This window comes from Bufo gargarizans, chromosome 7 (assembly GCF_014858855.1).
Source record: "Bufo gargarizans isolate SCDJY-AF-19 chromosome 7, ASM1485885v1, whole genome shotgun sequence".
NCBI classification, from domain to species: Eukaryota; Metazoa; Chordata; class Amphibia; order Anura; family Bufonidae; genus Bufo; species Bufo gargarizans.
In genome coordinates this window covers 54079781-54104899 of record NC_058086.1, presented here as the reverse complement: position 1 = coordinate 54104899, position 25119 = coordinate 54079781, and the positions used below count along the sequence as shown (strand labels likewise).

General features: G+C 46.1%; 1 protein-coding gene across 1 annotated transcript; it reads left to right on the top strand.

The window, feature by feature from the left end:
- The first annotated feature begins 65 nt into the window (after window positions 1-65).
- CZIB (CXXC motif containing zinc binding protein) lies at window positions 66-17854 on the top strand. Its single transcript, XM_044301559.1, has 8 exons — window positions 66-140; window positions 3287-3370; window positions 7379-7435; window positions 7630-7711; window positions 8694-8725; window positions 11734-11811; window positions 15327-15392; window positions 17598-17854. The coding sequence occupies exons 1-8, from the start codon at window positions 135-137 to the stop codon at window positions 17673-17675; spliced, it is 483 nt and encodes a 160-aa protein (XP_044157494.1). The 5' UTR covers window positions 66-134; the 3' UTR covers window positions 17676-17854.
- Window positions 17855-25119: the final 7265 nt, after the last annotated feature.

The window sequence follows — 25119 nt, the reverse complement described above, 5'->3', positions numbered from 1 at the left end:
TAGCAGCAGATGGCGATGTTGTGCCAGCTCTGTGCCTAACGGTCACGTGACGGTGCTTTTCCTTCAGCTCTTTACGACGTGTGTACACTGTGTAGAATTCGTTCTGTGCCGTAAAGCAAGCAACCGCTGACGTCATGGTGGTAAGTTCTCGATTAAGTTCCAGCCGCCATACAATCGGATGTCCATTTTTTTGTAACGCAATAAGGCTCTGAAGCAGCGGTCTGCAGGAAGGCAGAGGGTTAAATATGCGTGCACGGTACATACCAGAGCGGCAGGGTCATGTAGTAATACAGGTCATGGCATATGCAGTAGGAGAGGCTGCACACCGCATAGCCTATTCGTTGTCATATATTTACCCAAAAAAATGTTCCTCTTGGCACATTGATCTCCGCCATCTGCTGCAAAACTAGGGCATGCTGGGAGTTGTAGTTTTGCTACAGCTGATGGTCACAGGTTGGGGATCATTTGGTCACAGCGCTTAAATAAATAATCCGGTCGTAAATGAGAATGCAAATGTCATGGATGGCGCGGTGTCCTGCGTACCGATACTTTGCGTATCACAGAACTGTATTCGGTCACGTCAGTTTGCAGCACTGGAAAAGCTCTGTGAGTCCGAGCGCCATGCACCTCCTTAAAGGGAATGCGTCGAGATTTTTTTTCACCCCATTGCAAACCAATTTCACTAGGGATGAGCGAATCGACTTCGGATGAAACATCCGAAGTCGATTCGCATAAAACTTTGTTCTAATACTGTATGGAACAGGAGCTCAGTACAGTATTACAATGTATTGGCTCCGATGAGCTGAAGTTATTGCTTTGCAAAGTTCCATTTGCTACCTTGGAACCGAACCCGAGTTCGGGAAATGTTTTTTTACAGTAGAAATTTATAAAGTTTTTACCCGAAGTCTTGCGAGACTAAGCGAAGCAATAACTTCGGCTCATCGGAGCCAATACATTCTAGGAGCTCCGTACAGTATTGGAACGAAGTTTTATGCGAATTGACTTCGGATGTTTCATCCGAAGTTGATTCGCTCATCCCTAAATTTCACCTCCATGTGTTCTGTCCATTTCTTCAGCAGGCAGATGTCCGGCCATCTTGGTGGATTCCCCTCCTGCGACATCCACTGCCCCTGTTTTGCATGGAAAAACCGCAGTGTAATACAGTACCAGCAAAGTTAATGAAATTAGACAAATCGCACGTACACTTTGCTTTTTTTCTTCTGTGCGAAAATTTACCAGCCGTGCAAAGATCTGTGAACTAAAAACGACACATGCAGTCCTTGGTGTGGAAGCGAACACAAATCCGCATGGAAATCTGTGTTTTCCATTTTAAACCTGCCCCTGTGTGCGGGTAACCTTAGGGAGCTGCCACGCAGTTTATGTCATGGTGTTTATTTTTTTACTGAAAAAAACACATCCAAAAACAACAAAAAGCATGTTTTTTTAGGCGTATTTGTAGCATTTTTGGCCAAATAGGTTTTAATGTTGTTGTTTTTTTTTTGTTGCATTTTTACACATAAAAAGTATGTGCCCACTAGGCTAAACTGAAAGAAGTTCACGGCACTACTGCGGGCGCCGCTGTCTCCTCAAACAACTGATTGGTGGGGGTCCCATGTGTCAGACCCCCACTGATCAGATACTGATGATTAGGGATAAGCGAACTTCTGTTTTCAAGTTCGACGTACAAGGGTCAGGTTATTTAAGAATTCCGTTATGGATTCCGCTACCACAGACCATAAGTTTTATGGTCCGTGGTAGCGGAATCCATAACGTAATTCTTAAATAACCCGAACTTTGTACGTCGACCTTGAAAACAGACGTTCGCTCAACCCTACTGATGACCTATCCAGAGGATAATGCACTCTTCTGTGGTCTGTATTATTAATGGCCATGTGGTGCCTTCAATGCTGCGTCCTCTGCAGCCCTTTCCGCCTCGCGGTGCTCGAATGTATCACTGCCGCGTCGGACAACCACACCATGTTGTTGTACCCTATGGCTTTGCAACTTTTTGGAAATATTTTAGCATTTTTTTTTTACACCTCTCATCCTCGGTTTCAAAAGTGAGCATGATTTTTTATGTTAATTAGTTGCACTCCAAAGTCGCAATCTCGCCCCACCAAGGAAGGGCAGGGGGAGTTTAGGTAAAAAAGGCTGGAATAGCATTTTTAGACAAAGGTGTGAAGTTTAAAGATGCACCGAATGTAATGAAAAACATGTGACATTTGATGAATTTGGCCCAGCATGGATGCACACTGGAGCTGAACTGTAAGGCCTCTTTCACACGGGCGAGAATTCCGCGCGGGTGCAATGCGGTGAACGCATTGCACCCGCACTGAATCCAGACCCATTCATTTCTATGGGGCTGTGCACATGAGCGGTGATTTTCACGCATCACTTGTGCGTTGTGTGAAAATCATGCTCTATATTGTGCGTTTCTTCAATCAACGCAGGCCCCATAGAAGTGAATGGGGCTGCGTGAAAATCGCAAGCGGATGCGGTGCGATTTTCATGCATGATTGCTAGGAGATGATCGGGACCCGATCTTTATTATTTTCCCTTATAACATTGTTATAAGGGAAAATAATAGCATTCTTAATACAGAATGCTAAGTAAAATGTCCATTGAGGGGTTAAAAATAATAAACAAATATAACTCACCTCATCCACTTGGTCGCGTAGCGAATCTCCTCTTCTTTCTACTTTCTTCAGGACCTGGCTAAAGGACCTTTTGATGACGTCACTGCGCTCATCACATGGTCCATCAACACCTAACCCAAACCCGAACTTCTGTGAAGAGGGTTCGGGTCTGGGTACCAAACATGCCAATTTTTCTCACGCAAAACGCATTAAAACACTTTGCGCTGGAAAATCGTGCATTTTCCCGCAACGCACCTGCATCTTGTCCGGCCCTCACGCGACGCCCGTGTGAAAGAGGCCTAAGGCTGGGTTCACACCTGAGCGTTTTACAGCGCGTTCCTACGCGCTGTAAAACGCTCAACAAGGAGAAACCAATGATTCCCTATGGGAATGGTTCTCACCTGGGCGTTTTACAGCGCGTACGATCGCGCTGTAAAACGCCCGACGCCCCAAGAAGTACATAAGCTTCTTTGGGGCGTCTTGTCGCGCGTTCCCGTGCATAGACTTTCGGGAACGCGCGACAATGGGCGTTTGCTTGTCTCTTTGCGATTGCAAACGCCGGTGCAATCGCGCATACAGAGCGCTCCTTTCAGAACGCTCAGGTGTGAACCCAGCGTTAATGTTCACTGTTTTCTCTTGTTTTCTTGTAGAAGTTTGCGTTACAGCTGAAGGCCAATCTAGAAAATATCACGAGGCTGCGGCCGCTGGGTGATGATTTCCGCTGGTTCCTGAAGGTGAGAGGACATTTTGCTTTCGGGGTAGCGGGGTGTGGACCATGCTTGGATACAGGTGGCTGTAGATTTCTATAGGAAGTGATATTTAGGTACTACTATGTAGCTGTACTGTGGATTAATCTATTATGTAGACGGGCGGGACAGTGATAGGGGAGTGTCTATGTAAGGCCCCTTTCACATGAGCAAGTTTTCCGTACAGGTGCGATGCGTGAATTGAACGCATAGCACTGAATCCTGACCCATTCATTCATTTCAATCTTGACCCATTTTTCATCCATCAGTTCTGCGTTGCGTGAAAATCGCAGCATGTTCTATATTCTGCATTTTTCACGCAGCCCTGGCCCCATAGAAGTGAATGGAGCATTAGTGAAAAACGCATTGCATCCGGATGCAATACGTTTTTCACTGATGGTTGCTAGGAGATGTTGTTTGTAAATCATCAGTTTTTTTTTCTTTACACGCATGAAAAACGCATCAAAACTGCACCCTCATGGAAAAAACTGAAACGCTGAACGCAAATGCAGACAAAACTGACTAAACTTGCTTTCGAAATGGTGCGAGTTTCACTGAACGCACCCTGACACAATCTGTATCGTCCATGTAAAAGAGGCCTAAGGCTACTTTCACACCTGCACTTTCCCTTTCCGCTATTGAGATCCATCATGGGAACTGAGGAAGGAAAACGCTTCAGTTTTGTCCCCATTCATTGTCAACGTGGACAAAACTGAACAGATCATAACGGCGTGCTCCAGAATGCATACCGTTCCGTACCCATGACGCACACAAAAGCGTTGCAAGCAGTGTTTTTGAGTGCGTCGTGGGATACGGATCTAGCTAGGAAGTGGTCTTACATTTAGAAGTGGCGGTGGATCCGTAGAAGTTATTTAGAGGCCAGCGCCTTTTCAGAACTCTGGCGTCTAAAATGCTGGTTTTAATAAATGACCCCCATGGTCTGTGCAGATAAGGCTGAGTTCACATCAGCGTTCAACCTTTCCGTTCTCCTACTCCGTTATAGGAGCAGAAAAACGGAAAGGACGGATTGGGCACATAACTGAGCCGAACGGAGCCATAGACTATAATGGAGTCTGTTAGGTTTCCGCCCAGAGGAAGCGGAGATAAAAATCCTGCATGCACTACTTTTGTCTCCGCTCCAAAATCATCTTCTAAGCGTAAACCTAACGGACCCCATTATAGTCTAGGCTCCGTTCGGCTCGGTTATGTGCCGAATCCGTCCTTTCCGTTTTCCTGCTCCTATAACGGAGTAGGAGAACGGAAAGGCTGAATGCTGATGTGAACCTCAGCCTAAGGCCTCATGCACACGACCGTTGTGTGCATCCGTGGCCGTTGTGCCGTTTTCCGTTTTTTTTCGCGGACCCATTGACTTTCAATGGGTCAGTGGAAAAGTCGGAAAATGCACCGTTTTGCAGCCGAGGCCGTGATCCGTGTATCCTGTCCGTCAAAAAAATATGACCTGTCCTATTTTTTTGACGTACAACGGTTCACGGACCCATTCAAGTCAATGGGTCCGTGAAAGAACACGGATGCACACAAGATTGGCATCCGTGTCCGTGATCCGTGGCCGTAGGTTGCTTTCATACAGACGGATCCGAAGATCCGTCTGCATAAAAGCTTTTTCAGATCTAAGTTTTCACTTCATGAAAACTCATATCCGACAGTATATTCTAACACAGAGGCGTTCCCATGGTGATGGGGACGCTTCTAGTTAGAATACACTACAAACTGTGTACAAGACTGCCCCCTGCTGCCTGGCAGCACCCGATCTCTTACAGGGGGCCGTGATCAGCACAATTAACCCCTTCAGGTGCGGCACCTGAAGGGGTTAATTGTACTATCATATCCCCCTGTAAGAGATCAGGGCTGCCAGGCAGCAGGGGGCAGACCCCCCCCCCTCCCCAGTTTGAATATCATTGGTGGCCAGTGCGGCCCCCCCCTCCCTCCCTCTATTGTAATAATAGCTTGGTGGCCAGTGTGCGCCCCCCATCGGGCCCCCCCCCTTCCTCCCTCTATTGTAATAAATCGTTGGTGGCACAGTGTGCGCCCCCCATCGGGCCCCCCCTTCCTCCCTCTATTGTAATAAATCGTTGGTGGCACAGTGTGCGCCCCCCATCGGCCCCCCTCCCTCTATAGCAGTAACAACTTTGGTGGCCAGTGTGCGGCCTCCCATCTCCCCCCCCCCCCCCCCCCCCCCCCCCCCGATCATTGGTGGCAGCGTAGTTCCGATCGGAGTCCCAGTTTAATCGCTGGGGCTCCGATCGGTAACCATGGCAACCAGGACGCTACTACAGTCCTGGTTGCCATGGTTACTTAGCAATAGTACAATAGTAGAAGATTCATAGTTACCTGCTTGCTGCTGCGATGTTCGTGTCCGGCCGGGAGCTCCACCTACTGGTAAGTGACAGGTCTGTGCGGCGCATTGCTAAATGAACTGTCACTTACCAGTAGGAGGAGCTCCCGGCCAGTCACAGATCCGACAGCTGGCCACCAATGTTGTTACTACTATAGAGGGAGGGGGGCCGATGGGGGGCGCACACTGTGCCACCAACGATTTATTATAATAGAGGGAGGGGGGGGGGGCCATGGGGGGTGCACACTGTGCCACCCACGATTTATTACAATAGAGGGAGGGAGGGGGAAGGGGGCGATGGGGGTCGCACACTGTGCCACCAACGATTTATTACAATAGAGGGAAGAAGGGGGGGGGCCCGATGGGGGGCGCACACTGGCCACCAAGCTATTATTACAATAGAGGGAGGGAGGGGGGGGGGCCGCACTGGCCACCAATGATATTCAAACTGGGGAGGGGGGGGGTCTGCCCCCTGCTGCCTGGCAGCCCGGATCTCTTACCGGGGGATATGATAGTACACTGAACCCCTTCAGGTGCGGCACCTGAGGAGTTAATTGTGCTGATCACGGCCCCCTGTAAGAGATCGGGTGCTGCCAGGCAGCAGGGGGCAGTCATGTACACAGTTTGTAGTATATTCTAACCTGAAGCGTCCCCATCACCATGGGAACGCCTCTGTGCTAGAATATACTGTCGGATCTGAGTTTCACGATGTAGCTCATATCCGACAGTATATTCTAACATAGAGGCGTTCCCATGGTGATGGGGACGCTTCAAGTTAAAATATACCATCGGATTGGAGAAAACTCCAATCCGATGGTATAAAAGAACTCCAGACTTTACATCGAAAGTCAATGGGGACGGATCCGTTTGAAATGGCACCATATTGTGTCAACATCAAACGGATCCGTCCCCATTGACTTGCATTGTAATTCAGGACAGATCCGTTTGGCTCCGCACGGCCAGGCGGACACCAAAACGACTTTTTTTTCATGTCCGTGGATCCTCCAAAAATCAAGGAAGACCCACGGACGAAAAAACGGTCACGGATCACGGACCTACGGACCCCGTTTTTGCGGACTGTGAAAATAAACTGTCGTGTGCATGAGGCCTAAGGCCGAATGCACACGGCCGTGTTCCGCAGCCGAGAGTGGTCCGTGGTATGCCGGGCTGGATTCCTGTTCAGAGCAGGAGCGCATGGCGTCATTGGTTGCTATGACGCCGTGCACTTCATGCCGCCGCTGCACTACAGTAATACACTCGTATGATCTATACGAGTGTATTACTGTACAGCGGCGGCGTCATGAAGAGCACGGCATCATAGCAACCAATGACGCCATGTGCTCCTGCTCTGAACAGGAATCCAGCCCGGCATACAACGGACCGCTCTCGGCCGCGTGCTTTCGGCCTAAGTTCCACTCAAGTGAATAAGCTTTGACTGCAGTACCAAGCACAGCCACTATACGATATATGGCACTGTGCTTGACATGCTGTGAGGAGGCCACAACGCTCACTGGAGCACCCCTGCCGGGAGCCTGAACGTCACCAATCTGATATTGATGTCCTATTCTGAGGACCTAGAAAACCCCCTCAAATAGCAATGACATTGATTTTATAACACTTTTTCCTTCTTTTCCCGCTTCTAGTTGAAATGTGGAAACTGTGGAGAAGTATCGGACAAGTGGCAGTATATCACGTTGGTGGTGAGTGAGAATATATCTGTATTGGTATAATGATTCTGTATATCAGTGTTCGATTGAGGGCAAATTTGCATTTTAACTAATGGTTTCGATATAAATGTTCAGGTGTGGATGAAGATGTTCTATAAATGTCACGGTCTGTTATGGATCGGGTCATTCACTTTCATTAGTTTGATCTTTCATGCATTCACTCCTAGGACAGTGTCCCCCTGAAGGGTGGGAGAGGCAGCGCCAGTATGGTACAGAAGTGTAAGCTGTGCTCTCGGGAAAACTCCATAGGTGAGTCACATTAAAGGGGTGAACTGCCTTAGGCCTCGTTCACACAAACGTTTTTGCGTTCTGTATACGGGCCATTTTTTGTGCGTTCCGTATATGGTACCATTTCAATGGTTCCGCAAGAAAAACGGAATGTACTCCGTATGCATTCTGTCTCCTTATTTTCGTTTTTCCGTTCCATTGAAAGATAGAACATGTCCTATTATTGCCCGCAAAGCATGTTCCGTGGCTCCATTCAAGTCAATGGATCCGCAAAAAAAGAACGGAACACATACCAAATGTATGTCTTCCGTATCCATTCCGTTTTTGCGGAACCATCTATTGAAAACGCTATGCCTAGCCCAATTTTTTCTATGTAATTACTGTATACTGTATATGCCAAACGGAAACGCTACTGAAAAAAAAAATGGAAAAACGGATCAGGAAAAAATGGGCCACAAAACACTGAAACGAGCCCTTAGATTGAGCTTCTTGCTTAGAAGGATCTTCCCCAGCAATCAGCCTTAGGGCTCATGCACACGACCGTTGTTTTAGTCCACATCCGATCTGAATGCAGAAGGCACACAACGTGCTGCCTGCATCCTTATGTCCTTTCCGTGGCCTTGCATTTTACGGACAAGGATAGAACTGTTCTATAGAGGGCAGGACGTTCCACTTTGCAAAATGCAGAACACACACGGCCGGCCGGACTGCAAAAACGGCTACAGCCAGGTGCATGAGCTCTTAATCGGAAAAGGAATCTGGCGGCAAGTTTTCAGTTTCCCTACAGCACTACCACAGGATAAATGAAGCATTACACGGTTCCTATTAAAAACAATATGCTGGATGTGTAATGCATGGATGTTCCAGGTCCCCCCGAGTGGGAGGTATTCTTTGTAGCTGTGCTAATGGATGAGATACCTGAATAGGAGACCACCTTCTGGTACATGATAATAGACAGACTGTAATAATCTGACCATTTCTCTTTCTTGTTTTTCTTGCATAGATATTTTGGGTCCCTCGATGCAGCCGTACAATGTAAGTGACTTTAAACATACCTAACCTTTCAACAAACTTTGCATTAATCAATAGTACAGTGCATTTGCATGAGGAATAACACTATTTCTGGCCAATATATCACTTGCATCTGGCATTTCTTAGTAGTTTTCCTCTGTGCATGCCGAATGTCTGGTGTGCAGTTCTCCCAGGCATGGTGAGTGGAGGCTAGCTGCATCCACTGCACACAGAAAGTAAAGGAGAACCGTCTTCCTAATCTTCTCTTACTGAACTTTCTATGTAGCTTCAGTCGTCTCTTTTAGGGATGAGCAAATCGACTTTGGATGAAACATCCGAAGTCGATTCGCATAAAACTTGGTTCTAATACTTTATGGAGCTCCTGCTCAGTACACTATTAGAATGTATTGGCGCGGCATGTAGGGGGGACGCTGATACTCGTGCTCCCGGATGAGAATCCTGCAAATCCTCCTGCATCCACACAACATCGTACAGAACAAGTCCCCTGAACGACGATATTGAGTACGGGAGACCGGAGCAGCCAGGAACGAGCAGTATGACTCGCCAGAGTAAGAAGGAGGGGAGGGAGAGCGGACCTGCAGTGCGGGTGAGGCAAGATGGCGCTGTAGCAGGGATAAGGGCAGCGGAGGTGGCAGCGCGACTGGAGTAGTTTGCTAGAGTGGCTCCTGCAGATGCCCCAAGTGTCCTTGAGAAATCACAGAGGGGAGACACTGGACTTTTGGTGCATCCCCCTCTTACCAACTGCAATAACAGTCCAGAAAGTACAGGGGGCCAGGTGGCAGATGAAGAGGCCACAATAAATATGGCGGCTGCTGAGGGAGCCAATAGTGCAGTACCAGCACAAGAAATAACGGAACCCACAATTGCAGATGTCTTCCAAGCTATTAATATCAGGAGACTATATCTCAATCTGCAGATGTCTAGAAGTGAGATGGGGGTCACGCCATTCATTCACTCGACGCTGCAAAGGCGTTTGACAGCGTTGAGTGGAAGTTCCTGTGGGGGGTGATGGGTTTTGGCCCTAAATTTATTTATTGGATACAATTGTTGTATGGCCAACCAAGGGCCTGTATACGAACAAACGGGTTGCTATCTGATGCATTCGCCTTGCGGAGGGGCACAAGACAGGGTTGTCCCTTGTCACCCATGCTCTTTTCGCTGGCTATAGAACCCTTGGCCCCGATGATATGTATGGATCCCAAAGTTATGGGTCTAACATATGTAAGTATAAAGGAAAAAAATGTTGCTATTCTTAGGTAATGTAAAACAATCACTGCCACATGTGATGAAACTAATTACGGTTTATGGTACTTATTTTGGCTTAAACATAAATTGGGAGAAAATCAGTGATGCTACCTTTAGACCCTGTCACTGAATCTCTCAAAGAGAAGATAGCCCCCTTACAAATAGATACAACCTTTAAATATTTAGGGGTGCAGGTATCGTCTAGACCGCAAGATTCTATTAATATGAACTTGTTTCCATTACTGGACAGAAGCTCTAAGAAAGTAGCCAGTTGGTCTAAACTGCTGCTCTCAGTCATAGGACGAGCTAACTTAGTTAAGATGGTGCTGATGCCACAGTTCCTCTACATACTGCATAATAGTCCTGTGTGGATACCTATGCGGCATTTTTATAAAATTCACGGTTTAAATCCCTGATATGGAACAAAAAATCTCTGAGAATCCGTTTAGAAACTCTACAAAGAGATAAGAACGATGGGGGGGCTTAGCGATTCCTAACCCATGGTTGTACTTTCTAGCGGCACAAGCCCAACAGTGTAAAACTTGGGGTCAACTGGACAGCCTGGGTCCGGTGGGCGAGTTGGTGTCTTATTTGATGGGAGGGAGGCCACCTGGATATTGGCTCAGTAATACGTCCCCTAGACAATATCCCAAGTATACATCTCATCTGCAAAGTTTGGCAGAAATTGAAAGACATCACAAAACTTTCGGGATGTCATGCCCTTACTCCACTCTGAAATAATCCAAACTTATCAGAATTTTTGGGTTGGCTTATTGTATAAGTTCTGTCTTTGACAATTGCTGTACCCAACTGGGTATATATTTATCTTTACAAATGACAATGTACCACTGTCTTTTTTTTTTTTTATGTATAAAACCAAGAAAATCAATAAAAATGATTTTATAAAAAAAATGAATTTATTTGCTCTGATGAGACAAAGTTATTGCTTCGTAAAGTGTCGCGAGACTTCGCACAATAACTTCTGGTTTGGTCCCAAGTGGTACCTTGGAACTGAACCCGGGTTCGGGAAATGTTTTTTTACAGTACAAATTAATTTATGAAGTTATTGCGAGACTTTGTGAAGTAATAACTTCGGCTCATCGGCGCCAATACATTCTAATACTGTACGGAGCTCCTGCTCCGTACAGTATTAGAACAAAGTTTTATGCAAATCGACTTCGGATGCTTCATCCCTAGTCTCTTTGTGTCTCTCCCACAGTCCCATCTCATTCAGCTCCTGCTTACTCCTCCCCCCTCCCCTCTTCATAGTTTTGCATTGACGTGTAATATGATGCTTCAGTGGAGTTGATCCGTCCTGGACAGATTCAAAACATATTTCAAACAGAAAAGGAATTAGCGAGGGAGGGGTAAATGGCTGACAGCATGAGACATCCTAAGGATAGGTCATCGATATCTGTAACCCAGCCAACCCCTTTAAGCCAACTGGTTAGGAAGGCAAAGATCACTACCTGTATGTAATGCCGCATTCACACGTCAGTGTTTTTCATCAGTAATTTTGAGCCAATTACCAGGTGCAGCTCTAAACACAGGTCAGGTGCAGATCTTTCCCTTATTTCTCATGTCTGTGGAGGCTCCGATCCTGGTTTTGGCTCACAATGACTTTTAGGAAATCAGTGACCGGTCCACTGACGTGTGAATGAGGCTTAACAAGTGTTAATTCTATAGGACTTCATTCATACTTTACCTGAGTGCTCTCAGTTTCACCTCTCCTGTAATATTTCCGTTCTGCCCTTTATCATATTTAGGCGGAAGACAGTGAACGCTTTAAAACTATAGTGGAATTTGAGTGTCGGGGGCTGGAGCCAGTCGATTTTCAACCTCAGGTAAACTGTGATACGTTTGTTGGTGGTGACATTGGTTCTTCCATCTCTTATTTATCATTCAAATGGATCACATAATTTCTGTTAAACTATTTGGCCCATTGTAAAAGTCAAGCTAATGAATGCAGCATGTATGGCAGCTTTTCGCAGACTTTACAACACGTGGTGATGGTCAGCTGAGCTCCAGATCCTCTGCATAGTCAGAGACTATAAACATGACATTCTGGCTGCCTGCAGTCACCACTAGAGGGAGCTTTCTGCAGAATTCTATACTGTACACCTAAGCCAGGCATGTCCAAACTGCTGCCCTCCAGCTGTTCCAAAACTACAACTCCCAGCATGCCTGGATAGCTTACAGCTATTAGGGCATGCTGGGAGTTGTAGTTTTGCAACAGCTGGAGGGCCGCAGTTTGGACATGCCTGACCTAAGCAATACAGGATACCGCAGGCTCCTTAGCGCCCCCTGGTGATGCCTGCAGACAGCCAACAGTGTTATGTTCTAAATCTATATCTATGCAAGGGATTTGGAGCTTTGTGTCAGAAAAGCAGAACCCTCACCGACTAAAAATGTTATGGTGTTAAAACGTGGACACTTGCAATAACCCTTTTGCTGCAATGGCAGATTTTAAACGTTTGACAAAGAAAAATAAAACCTGAATTGTAACATAATAAAATCATAATACACTCCCGTACCTATCTATTTTCAGCACTTTATACTTCTGGAGTACTTTATGAACCTTTTATCAAAGTTTTACATTTTGTAAGAAATGGATGCAGCTTCATAATTATTTGGCAAAAATTCAGAACCCAAGGCACACGACACTCCCTAATAATAAAGTTTCGGATGTGTAGAGTTTATACAGGTCCCTTGTGCCTACACCTCTGTCTGCCTGCACATATTATCACTAGGCATGAGCGAATCGACTTCGGATGAAACATCCGAAGTCGATTCGCATAAAAGTTCGTTCCAATACTGTATGGAGCAGGAGCTCCGTACAGTATTAGAATGTATTGGCTCCGATGAGCCGAAGTTTATTGCTTTACAAAGTCTCGCGAGACTTTGCACAATAACTTCATAAATTAATTTGTACTGTAAAAAACCATTTCCCAAACTTGGGTTTAGTTCCAAGTGGTACATTGGAACCGAACCCAAGTTTGGGAAATAACTTTATAAATTAATTTGTACTGTAAAAAACTATTACCCGAAGTCTCGCAAGACTTCGCGAAGCAATAACTTCGGCTCATCAGAGCCAATACATTCTAATTCTGTACGGAGCTCCTGCTCCATATAGTATTGAAATGAATATAGTATTGGAATGAACTTTCATGCGAATAGACTTCGGATGTTGCATCCGAAGTCGATTCGCTCGTCCCTAATTATCACAATCGCCAGAACTCAATCGAACAGGGATCAGCAACCTCCCGCACTGCAGCTGCTCTAAACTACAACTCCCACAATCCTTCTTTCACTTATAGGAGTTACAAGAACAGCCGAGTGCATGCTGGGAGTTGTAGTTTCACAGCAGCTGAAGGTTGCCGATCCCTGGAATAGAGCAGAAATGTCTTTAACATGGGAATAACGACCAAAAATCTCAACATCATGAAAGTGAATATGGTCGAATTGCAACACAAGTTACTAAAACATTCAGCTTGTCTGCTGCAACTAGCGGGTCACAATGAGACAACATTCGCTTTTATTAAATTGCGATGTAGCATCGCCATACTGCAATTTATGGCCACATGAAAACTGAAGTCTTTCCTGGGACAATGTCTGGTATCACAGCTCATCCACAGTTTATGGAACTTAATTGGGGGTTCCCTGGAAGATACAGTTTATTTTCCATGGTGAAAAGTTGAGAATTACTGGTGTACGGCAAGTTTGAGTAACTATCAGTTAAGTTGCCCATACTCCTGAGTGTACCGTATCCCTCCTGACGACTCCTTAAATGGGTTTTGTCATTTTCCTCAAGTGGCATTTATCATGTAGAGAAAGTTAATACAAACCACTTACTAATGTATTGTGATTGTCCATATTGCCTCCTTTGCTGGCTGGATTCATTTTTCCATCACATTATACACTGCTCGTTTCCATGGTTACAGACCACCCTGCAATCTATCAGTGGTGGTCGTGCTTGCACAATATAGGAAAAAGTTCCGGCCTCTCTGGTGATCCGGACCGTGGGAGCCCATATAGGCTGGTGCTTCTTTTTATAGTATGCAAGTAAGGCGACGCTGATGGATTGCAAGGTGGTCGTAACCATGGAAACGAGCAGTGTATAATGTGATACAAAAATGAATCCAGCCAGCACAGGAAGCAATATGGACAATTACAATACATTAGTAAGTGACTTGTATTAACTTTCTCTACATGATAAATGCTATTTGCTGAAGTGACGCAACCCCTTTTAAGGTAGACGGGACGATTCAGGAGGGAAGCGATCCTTCACGGCAATCGTCTGCTCGTCAGCTGAGGAGAGCGCTGCCTTTTCATGCAGTGATCTCCTCCACAGTATGGGGAGTAGTGATCGCCAATGTCATCGCTCTTCCCCATACTGACCCTTTGTTTGCCGGCAGCCGACCGTGTTTACTTACACAGCACGATCTGCTGCCGGCAAACAATCATTTTTGTGTCTGCTCAAATGATCTATTATCCGATGAAAGGGCGTTTCGCTCGTTCATCGTGTGTTTGACAGCACTTTTACACCGTCAGATAATTGCCGATTGTTCCTATGAACACTTATTAGCAATAGTGTTGAGCGAACTTGTGTTTTAAGTTCGGCGTCTAAAGTTCAGGTTTGGGTTATCGAAGTATCCCGTTATGGATTCTAAATTCCGTTATGGTCCGTGGTAGCAGAATCCATAACGGGATACTTTGATAACCCGAACTTTAGACGTCGAACTTAAAACACAAGTTCGCTCAACACTAATTGGCAATTATCTGGCAGATTCTCAGCCGGTGTGAAGGGCCCTTTACACATGCACTCTTGGGTCAGCCTGACGTTCATGTGTTTTTGATGAGGAGAAGGTAAACTGCAGCTAGAGGTGTCTGGCAGCAATTACCATCTCCCCTCGGAAGAAAGGGGATGATTGCAGTTTTTTTTTTACTTTTTAAGTCCGGTTTGTCCTAATCTCTTTAGTAGATTACAGATGAGTCACAGCGCAGGTCTCATGTAACTGGTTACGGTCTGTTATGTAAAAGGGAACACTCACAGGGATTGAAAATCAATATACCTAACTAGAGTTACACAACGTCCTTATCTATTCACTGCCAGATGGTCGCACACAGACGTATAGAATTGACCATCGGTGCATGCACACCGCTGCTGCATTCATTCTCCATGAGCATTGTACTAGCCCATCTCTGGTGCGCCTATAGCGCTACAGTGCACTATGTCCCGGGACCCCCGTTGTCGTGATCAGTGGGGATCCTAGCAGTCCGGCAATTAGTTATTCTGTGGATAAGAACAACCCCTTTTAACAGATGTAAGTGACAGCTTCTTTTTATAATCTTCCTGCAGGCTGGATTTGCTGCAGAAGGGGCAGAAACAGGGACTCCTTTCAATGATATCAACCTGCAAGAAAAGGTTTGTGTTTTGCGGCACATGTACCAAACACATTGTGAGTTATAGGAAATAAGGAGAAACAGAATTGCACCACTGGGCACCCCGAGCAGGAACCCCTTCCTCTATGGCATATGCCCTGATATGGAAAGGGTTATGTAGATGAGACCATTAAAGGGGTATCCCTCCCCATCTGTAACATTTATGGCATTGTAAGCTCTTGCGGACATGCAGTACCATGGAATTAATAATAGTAATTTATGTCTTCTCCATTCACTGCTATTGGAACAGCGCTTGCTTGGCTATTTTCAGAAGTTCCACAGCAGTGGATGAAGAGTAAGGCCTCTTTCACACGGGTGTCGCATGTGAGGGCCGGACAAGATGCGGGTGCATTGCGGGAAAATGCACAATTTTTCCACGCGAATGCAAAGCGTTTTAATGCGTGAGAAAATTGTCATGTTTGGTACCCAGACTTCTTCACAGAAGTTCGGGTTTGGGATCGGTGTTGTGTAGATTTTATTATTTTCCCTTATAACATAACCATGTTATAAGGGAAAATAATAGCATTCTTAATACAGAATGCTAAGTAAAATGTCCATTGTGGGGTTAAAAATAATAAACAAATTTAACTCCCCTCATCTACTTGATCGCGTAGCCGCCTGCAGGCATGCTCAACCTGCGGCCCTCCAGCTGTTGCAAAACTACAACTCCCAGCATGCCTGAACAGCCTATAGCTATCAGCCTACAGCAGGGCATTGTGGGAGTTGTAGTTTTACAACAGCTGGAGGGCCGCAGGTTGAGCATGCCTGCGCTACGCGATCAAGTAGATGAGGGGAGTTAAATTTGTTTATTATTTTTAACCCCACAATGGACATTTTACTATGCATTCTGTATTAAGAATGCTATTATTTTTCCTAATAACAATGTTAAAAGGGAAAATAATAAAGATCGGGTCTCTATCCCGATCGTCTCCTAGCAACCATGCGTGAAAATTGCACCGCATCTGCACTTGCTTGCGATTTTCACGCAGCCCTATTCACTTCTATGGGGCCTGCGTTGCATGAAAAATGCACAATACAGAACATGCTGCGATTTTCACACAACGCACAAGTGATGCGTGAAAATTGCCGCTCATGTACACAGCCCCATTGAAGTGAATGGGTCCGGATTCAGTGCGGGTGCAATGCGATCACCTCACGCATTGCACCAGCGTGGAATTCTCGCCCATGTGAAAGGGGGTTAATCTGTGCACGAGCAGCCATCCTATTGATGGGGCATAAACCTCCCAAATGGAATACCCCTTTAAAGGGGTTGTCCGGGATCAAATTTTTTTTTTCAAATATAGTTTACTCACTATTACTAGCAGAGTCAAGATTCCCCCGATGTTTTAGGTATTTTTTTAACCTGCTGCATGGCTCCTATGGATCCCCACAGATTTTTGACATGGATGTTTATTTCTGTGATGACTTCCTGCCGCACCGCACTGTGGGTCCCAGCGCAGCGCAGCATCTCCTGGTTTCTACCGTCTTTCAACTCGTCCCTGCACCCGCCCCCCTCATACATATTCTCCTGCCGCACGTCGTCCACTCCCCCCTATCGATCCGCCCCCTCATACATATCCCGCCTCCAGCAGCACATATTCCTCCCCCATATTTACACCGATAAACTCCTCCTAGCTCTGTCTTCATTCTGCCTCTATTTTCAGGCATCCTCAAACTGCGGCCCTCCAGCTGTTGTAAAACTACAACTCCCACAATGCCCTGCTGTAGGCCGATACCTGTAGGCTGTTTGGGCATGCTGGGAGTTGTAGTTTTGCAACAGCTGGAGGGCCGCAGTTTGAGGATGCCTGCATTAGAAAGATCCATGCCCGGTGACGTCACCGGACCGGAGGGGCGTGGCTTAACGCAATGTCTGCAAGCCTAGTTACCGCCCCGTGCGCTCTGCATAATGAGTTAGACTGACGCCGACGTCACCGGGCTCCCTGCAAAGCCGGAAGAAGAGGACCCGGTACGTCACTCATTTTACAAAAATAGTCACTTCCGGTCAATAACTTGCAGTATCAAAACGGAGCTTCAGAAATAAGTGGTGCAGGTAGGACATGCATGTGTGACATATGTATGTCACTCTGGTACCAATACAACAATGTCCCCAGTCCCGGACAACCCCTTTAAATCATTATTAGAAAATGTGTATTATTTGAATGACTGTCAGTCGTTTGTGCTCCCACAGGACTGGACAGATTATGATGAAAAGGCACAAGAATCTGTGGGGGTCTACGAGGTGACGCATCAGTTTAAGAAGTGCTAACACCATCTTATATGTCCTGTTGGTCCAGGGGTTGGTGATCGGGTCAAGAACCAATACACAGACTTTTTGTTACACACCATATACAGACATTGCCAAAACTTCTACGTTCAGCCCTGCAACTTACAAGTGTAAATAAATCGTGGATCTGATTATTAAAAATATTTAAAAGTGGAATAAAATTGTTTTCTTTGTATTTGGACAGACTGTACATGTTATCCTTTTACATGGGCGGACGCAGCACGTTGATCAGCACCTGTTTACATGTGGCAATCATCAGGAGCATGGGGACGGACGGTCAGAACGTATTGTCAGTAGCACATCCCGTTTACACAAGGCGATGATGTGCTGCTGACAAACGATGACTTGTAGTATAGCATAAAAGAGGCAAAAACCCATCAAACAAGCTGTCGGGTGATAAACAACATGGTAATAAGCACTGTTCGTTCCTAATAATTGGGCCGTGTAAAAGGACCCTTAGGAAATCTCAAAAAAAATTGGAGGCTGATTTCCACACTTTGGCTGCCATTTAGAGCCAACTGCCCTCTCTACCTCTGACGGACACATTTTGCAGGTAAGACTGAAGAATTACCTTCAAAATTGTGCAGCTATTGTCAGCCGTCAGAGCTTCGGCTGCACATGGCATATACACCTATTCTTGAAGATTTTTTTATATTTTTTTTTAACTTTCCTAGTGTCGGGTATATAAAGCAAATGCTTTATATAAATATTTAAAAAAAATTATCGGGTCAAAAGAAAAAGCACAACACTAGTGTTCAACAAATCTTCACTGATTTAATTGGCCCTTGTTGTGTCTGAGATTTCCATTGATGCAGGTGACTAAGCAGCTGTTTGGGTTGAATACAGTTTTTAAAAAAAAGTCAGGGGAAAGTTATATTTACTATCCCATTCCCCCATTTCAGCACTGCTAATTCCCCTTTATGCTTTTAGGTGCTTCATAGCTTTGGACACACCAGTCAAGGTCCAAGCTCATATTCTTAGCCACTTTTGAATTTTTCTGTCATGTCCAATCATTTTTGGTGGATTTCCCCTTTAAAAAAAATAAAGTGTCTATAAATGGCTTACATCTAGCTGTTTTCCTATCACTACGGGCCTGTAGCTATCAGTCGGTTTGGTACTCTGCCCTGACACACTCCAGCAGTAGAAGATCTGACTCAAAGATATGGACCAAAGTCCATGTACAATTTTCTAGTACAGGGATCAGCAACCTTCGGCACTCCAGCTGCTGTGAAACTACAACTCCCAGCATGCACACGACCGTATGTATTTTGCAGTCCGCAAAAACAATGGATGACATCCGTGTGCATTCCGTATTTTGTGGAACGGAACAGCTGGCCCCTAATAGAACAGTCCTATCCTTGTCCGTAATAGGACATGTATTTATTTTTTGCAGAACGGAAATACAGAAACAGAATGCACACGGAGTATCTTCAGTTTTTTTTTTTTTTTGCAGGCCCATTGAAGTGAAAAAAACGGAAGGGACACAAAGAAAATCGTTCGTGTGCATGAGCCCTTACTCAGCAGTTTTTGCATCTCCCATAGGTGAAAGGAGGATTCTGGGAGTTGTAGTTTCAGAACAGCTTGAGTGCCAGAGGTTGCTGATCCCTGTTCTAGTACAACACGTGAGCTCAGCAGGACACGCTTTCTGATGGCGCATTTGCCGACTGAGCAGGCAATTATTGGAAAGGAACTGCTTCTTCCTCATAATTGCCTGCTCCTCAGAAGAGGTGGAAGTTGGATTTACATGCAACAATTACCTCTGGTGTATGGGGACAAGCAATTGTTACTGCAATTACTCATCTTTAGGGCTTAAGCACACAACCGTATGTATTTTGCGGATCCCTTGTAACAATGCTAGGACATGGACCTTTTTTTTTTGCGGAACAGACATATGCACACAGAGTCATTTCCAAGCCCCATTGAAATGGATGGTTCCGCATACGGACCTGTAAAAAAAAAAAACAAACAGAAGAAAAATATGTTTGTGTGTATGGCTGAAACGATTACTCCATTGAATAGCCTAATTAGATACAAAGAAAATCTGCGACGCTTCACTCAGCATAGAGGATTCCTTTGTGTCATGTGACCACAGAGCAGGAGTGAAGTGCTTGCTATTACTCACCGCTCCGTGGTTGCCCGCCCTGCACCGCACTGTATCTGACACGTTGTCTGGTCATAGTGCACGTAAGTGCGCACTATGACCAGACGCTGTCTGACATCAGGACGACAGTGCAGCATGGAGGAGCTGTGGAGCGGCGGCCCTACAGGAGGTAAGTATTTTATTTCACTGGTACTTGGAGGGGGGGGCAGCTGGTGGCTGAGGAGCTTTTATTGAAAAAAAATAAATAAATATTCTTTTAATTTTTTTTTTGTCATTAGAGTACTTGATTAATCATTGGATTAATCAATAGAAAACTCGATTACAAAACTAGTTGATGGCTGCAGCCCTATTCGTGTGCATGAGCCCTTATATAGATTGTTTCTGATCAGCAGAATGTGTTGTGTAAAAAGGGATCTGCTGCCCAGAAACTGATTTACACATCAGATTAGCACCGCGTTTAGATGGGCCGATTATTGGGAACAAGCGTTCGTAGGAACGTTCAATCCCGATAATAGTCCTGTGTAAAAAGCACCACAAGTCCAGATTATCTGTACGTGTTACAGATGTATTATATGTCTCTGGGGCAGAATGTCTTCATATTATAACGTGCCATATGGCTCACCATGTGCTGCCATACAATCACACAGCACTGCCATATGCATGAGGATGAAGACAGCGGACTCCCTAATAAGAGCCTAACAATCTCTGCAGCCATTTACTGGTAAGGTTATCTCATAAAATCGGTAGTTAGTCTTACCGGTAACGTTCTTTCCAGGAGTCCAACATGACAGCACATGGGAGGATGTCCAATCCAATCACTGTTGGGACAGGAAGTGAAACAGATTAAAAGCCCCCCCCTTCCCTCCAATCTCCAGTGTCTTCTAAATTACTACACCGGATGGATGCAACACAATTTTATTACTAATATGATAAGCAATGTTAACATCACACTGAATCACATATTAGGGAGGGAATAAGTAGTGCTGTCATGTTGGACTCCTGGAAAGAACGTTACCGGTAAGACTAACTACCGATTTCCAGGACGTCCCCCATGACAGCACATGGGAGAGTTACCAACTTAGCCATCAGGGAGGGACCACAGCCTGTAGAACCTTACGCCCAAAGGAAAGCTGACGATTGGACGGTAGGTTCAACCTGTAATGTCTACAAAAGGTGTTATAACTTGTCCAGGTGGCAGCCTGACAAATCTGATCTATAGAGGCGTTCGCCTTCTCCGCCCAGGAAGCTGCGACTGCCCTAGTAGAATGTGCCCTGATAGAGATAGGACAGGGACTATCCTGAAGACGATATGCTTCCATAATTGTTGACTTGATCCACTGTGTCAGAGTCCTTCTAGTCACCTTCTTCCCTCTTCCTGCTTTACCAAATTGTACAAAGAGGTTTGAGTCCTTCCTATCAGGCTCTGTTCGGCGAAGGTATTCAAGGACTGCCCGACGGACGTCCAGGCAGTGGAATTTCTCCTCTTCCGGATCTCTAGGAGAGGCGTAAAAAGAAGGTAAGAATATTTCTTGTTCCCTATGGAATGTAGAGACGACTTTAGGGAGGAATGCTGGGTCTAACTGAAGAATTATTCGATCCGGGCAGACTCTTAAGAAAGGTTCCTTCATGGATAAGGCCTGAAGTTCACCAATTCTGCGTGCTGAAGTGATGGCTACCAAGAAGGCCGTCTTCCAGGAGAGCAATTTTAACGGAATGGTGTCCAAGGGTTCAAAGGGCATCTTACAGAGGGTATCTAGAACTATAGACAAGTCCCAAGGAGGAACGGTCTGTCTCAGAGTGGGTTTTAGTCTGGATATAGCCTTTACGAACCTCTTTATCCAACGATGCTCTGCTAGTGGGTAGTCCAGGAAGGATGATAAGGCTGATATCTGCACCTTGATCGTGCTAGGGCGTAGCCCTAGGTCAAAGCCCTTCTGTAGGAAGTCAAGAATCTGCGCGATGGAAGGAGTTGATCTGGACGGATGTGTATCAGCCAACCAGGAATTAAATCTGTTCCAGATCTTCCTATATATAGCATTTGTCACTGGTTTCCTACTTTTTTGTAGAGTGGAGATTACAGCATGTGACAAGCCCTGCCTGCTCAGCATTCTCCTTTCAGGATCCAGGCTTTCAGATTCCACTTTTCCAGATCCGGGTGGAGAAGGGACCCCTGAGTGAGAAGGTCCGGCTTCAGAGGGAGTGATATTGGTTCTTCTACCTTTAGCCTGTCTAACAGGGGATACCAGCTCCTCTTCGGCCAGGCTGGGCCTATGAAAATGAACTTCCCCGAGCTCTCGCTGATCTTCCTCAAGGTGGCCGGGATAAGCGGGATTGGCGGGAAGGCATAAGCTAAATCCATGTCCCATGGTTTTGACATGGCATCTATCCCCAGAGGATCCCCGCTGGGATCTAGGGAAAAGAACTGAGACGCCTGGGCGTTTTCTTTGGAGGCTAGGAGATCCACCTGGGGGTACCCCCATTTCCTGCAGATCTGGTGAAAGACTTGCCTGTTCAGCATCCATTCTCCCGGATGGAATCTTCTTCTGCTCAGGTAGTCTGCTGTAGCATTGTCCTTCCCTCTGATATGGAGGGCTGAGATAGATAGGATATTTTCCTGTGCCCAAAGGAAGATTTTTTCTGCGACCTCCTGAAGGCCTGGGTTCTGAGTTCCCCCTTGATGCCTTATATAGCAGACTGTAGTTATATTGTCTGACAGAACTTGAACGTGGTTCCCTTTTAAGAGAAGTTCTGCTGCTTGGAGAGACCTTAGTACCGCCGTTAATTCCCTTACGTTTGAGGAACGCTGACTCTCTGCCAGGGACCATGAACCCTGAAAGAGATGGTCTTCTATATGTGAACCCCAGCCGGTCATGCTGGCATCGGTCACCACCGTCAAACAAGGTCTTCTCAACCAGTGAACCCCTCTCTGTAGGTTGCCGGGAGTTATCCACCAGTTCAAGGACTCTTTTATGGACATTGGGATCCTGATCTTCCTGTCTAGAGACCTCTGGTCTTTGTCCCACTTGGTGAGGACTAGACCCTGAAGTGGCCTTGAGTGGATCTGGGCCCACTGGACCATCTGTATACAGGATGTCATCAGGCCTAGTATCCGCATAGCCTCTCTGATGGAGCAGAGGTTTTTTCTTTGGAAGGAGGATATTTCTTCTATGAAAGCGTCGCGCTTTGAATCTGGAAGGAAGGACATCTGTCTCTGGGAGTCCAGAAGGGTGCCTAGAAAGATCTTCCTTTCGCTCATGCAAAGATCTGATTTCTCTAGGTTGATAATCCAGCCTAAATCTTGTAGAACCCGTACCGTTGTCTGCAGATGGTTCCGCAGAAGGACCTCTGAGGATGCTGTCAGGAGGAAGTCGTCCAAGTACGGGACTATTGTTATTCCCTGTTGTCTCAGGAACGCCATTATCTCTACTATTAGTTTCGTAAAGATGCGTGGAGCACTTGAAATCCCGAATGGAAGACATTGGAACTGGAAGTGATGCACTATGCCGTCTAACGTCACCGCGAACCTGAGGAACTGATGATGGCTTGGATGTATGGGGACATGATAGTAGGCATCTTTGAGATCGATGGTGCACATCAATGCCCCTGCTGGAATCAGTGGAACCGTTGAACGTATTGACTCCATCTTGAACCTGAAATATTGGATCCATCTGTTCAGGAACTTCAGGTTTATGATAGTTCTTAGTGAACCGTCTGGTTTTTTTACCCAGAACAGTTTGGAGTAGTGACCTCTGCCCTGTTGGGGTCTTGGAACAGGAACTATTGCTTCCATTGCGCAAAGTTTCTCCAAGTCCTGAACCATCTGGTTTTTTAGAGACGGAGACTGGGGAGTGGTAACACAGAATCTCTGAGGGGGAGGACGACCGAACTCTATTTTGTACCCCTCTCGTACCGTCTGAAGTACCCAGGGGTTCTGAGTTACTAAAGGCCATTGATGACTGAAGAACCGAAGTCTCCCCCCCACTGGTCTGGCGTCATTTATTCTGGTAAGAGGAAGTGTTGGGTTTGAGAAGGAACCCCCTCCCCTTCCCCCCTTTGGGGTAGCTCCACCTGCCCGATTTGCCTTTCCCTCTACCCGAAAAATTCTGTGACTGTCCCTGGCCTGAATCCCTCCGAAAGGACTGAGTCTTCTTAGACCTCTCTTCCGGAAAGCCTTTTTTCCTGTCCGCGGCACTCTCAAGGATGGTATCTAGGACTGGGCCAAACACGTGCGAACCTGAGAAAGGGATCGAACAAAGTTTATTCTTAGACGCTACATCCCCTGACCAACTTCTTAGCCAAAGGGCCCTTCTAGCCGAATTCGCCAGAGTGCTGTTTCTAGCTGAGATCCTGATGGATTCGGCCGAAGAGTCCGCCAGGTAGGCCGTAGCCATCTTAAGAAGGGGAATGGATTCTAGAATGTCCTCCCTTGGGGTTTTTAGTCTAAGGTGGTTCTCTAGCTGATTCAGCCATAACCCCATAGACCTGGCTACTGAGGTGGCAGTAATGTTGGCATTAATAAGAGCAGATGAACACTCCCAGGCCTTCTTAAGTAGTCCCTCCGCCTTCCTATCCATAGGGTCCTTTAAGTTTGAGGAATCTTCGAAGGGGATGGTGGTCTTCTTTGTGACCTTCGCCACCTGAATGTCTATCCTGGGAATCTCATCCCATAGTTTAGTATCCTCAGGATTAAAAATCAGCCGATTTTTTAATTCCCTAGGCATGACTAGCTTCTTTTCGGCCTCCTTCCATTCCTCCAGAATTATCTCCTTCAGATGGGAGTTTACTGGGAATAGGCGAGTCTTTTTTGCCCCTAACCCCCCAAACATCTCGTCCTGAACGGATATGGGAGGGCTAGCTTCCTCTACTTGCATGGTATCTCTAACCGCATGGAGGAGGGCGTCTAGGTCTTCAGTAGAAAATAAAAATCTTTTAGGGTGGTCTGAAGAGCCGGAAGCAGAGATGGGGTCGTCCTCAATCTCTCCGTCCGAGACTTCCTGATTATCAAAATCAGAGTCCTCCTGAGTCCTCCTTTTTTTGGGGGGAGGGGAGTCAGGTTGAGAAGGAGGTGGCGGAGGGTTTAGAGAAGAAACCGTAGCCTGTACTTCTTCACGAACGATATTCCTAAGTTCTGTGAGAAAGGACGGCTGCTCCTCCTTCATTAACCTGGCAATGCAATCAGCACATAGCTGCTTCTTGTAGGATATGTGCATCTTTTCCCCGCAAGTCGCACACTTTTTTGGTTTCCTTCTGGGGTCTTGGGAAGCCGACTGCCCAGAACTCTTTTTATCCTAGGAAGAAATCCGAGAAACCGTGCTAAATGACTGG

What these genes read in the sequence shown, in the direction of transcription:
- CZIB (XM_044301559.1), top strand. An exon ending in ATTTCCGCTGGTTCCTGAAG is followed by an intron (nt 3,371 to 7,378) that starts GTGAGAGGACAT and finishes TCCCGCTTCTAG; the next exon opens with TTGAAATGTGGAAACTGTGG. An exon ending in CCTCGATGCAGCCGTACAAT is followed by an intron (nt 8,726 to 11,733) that starts GTAAGTGACTTT and finishes TATCATATTTAG; the next exon opens with GCGGAAGACAGTGAACGCTT.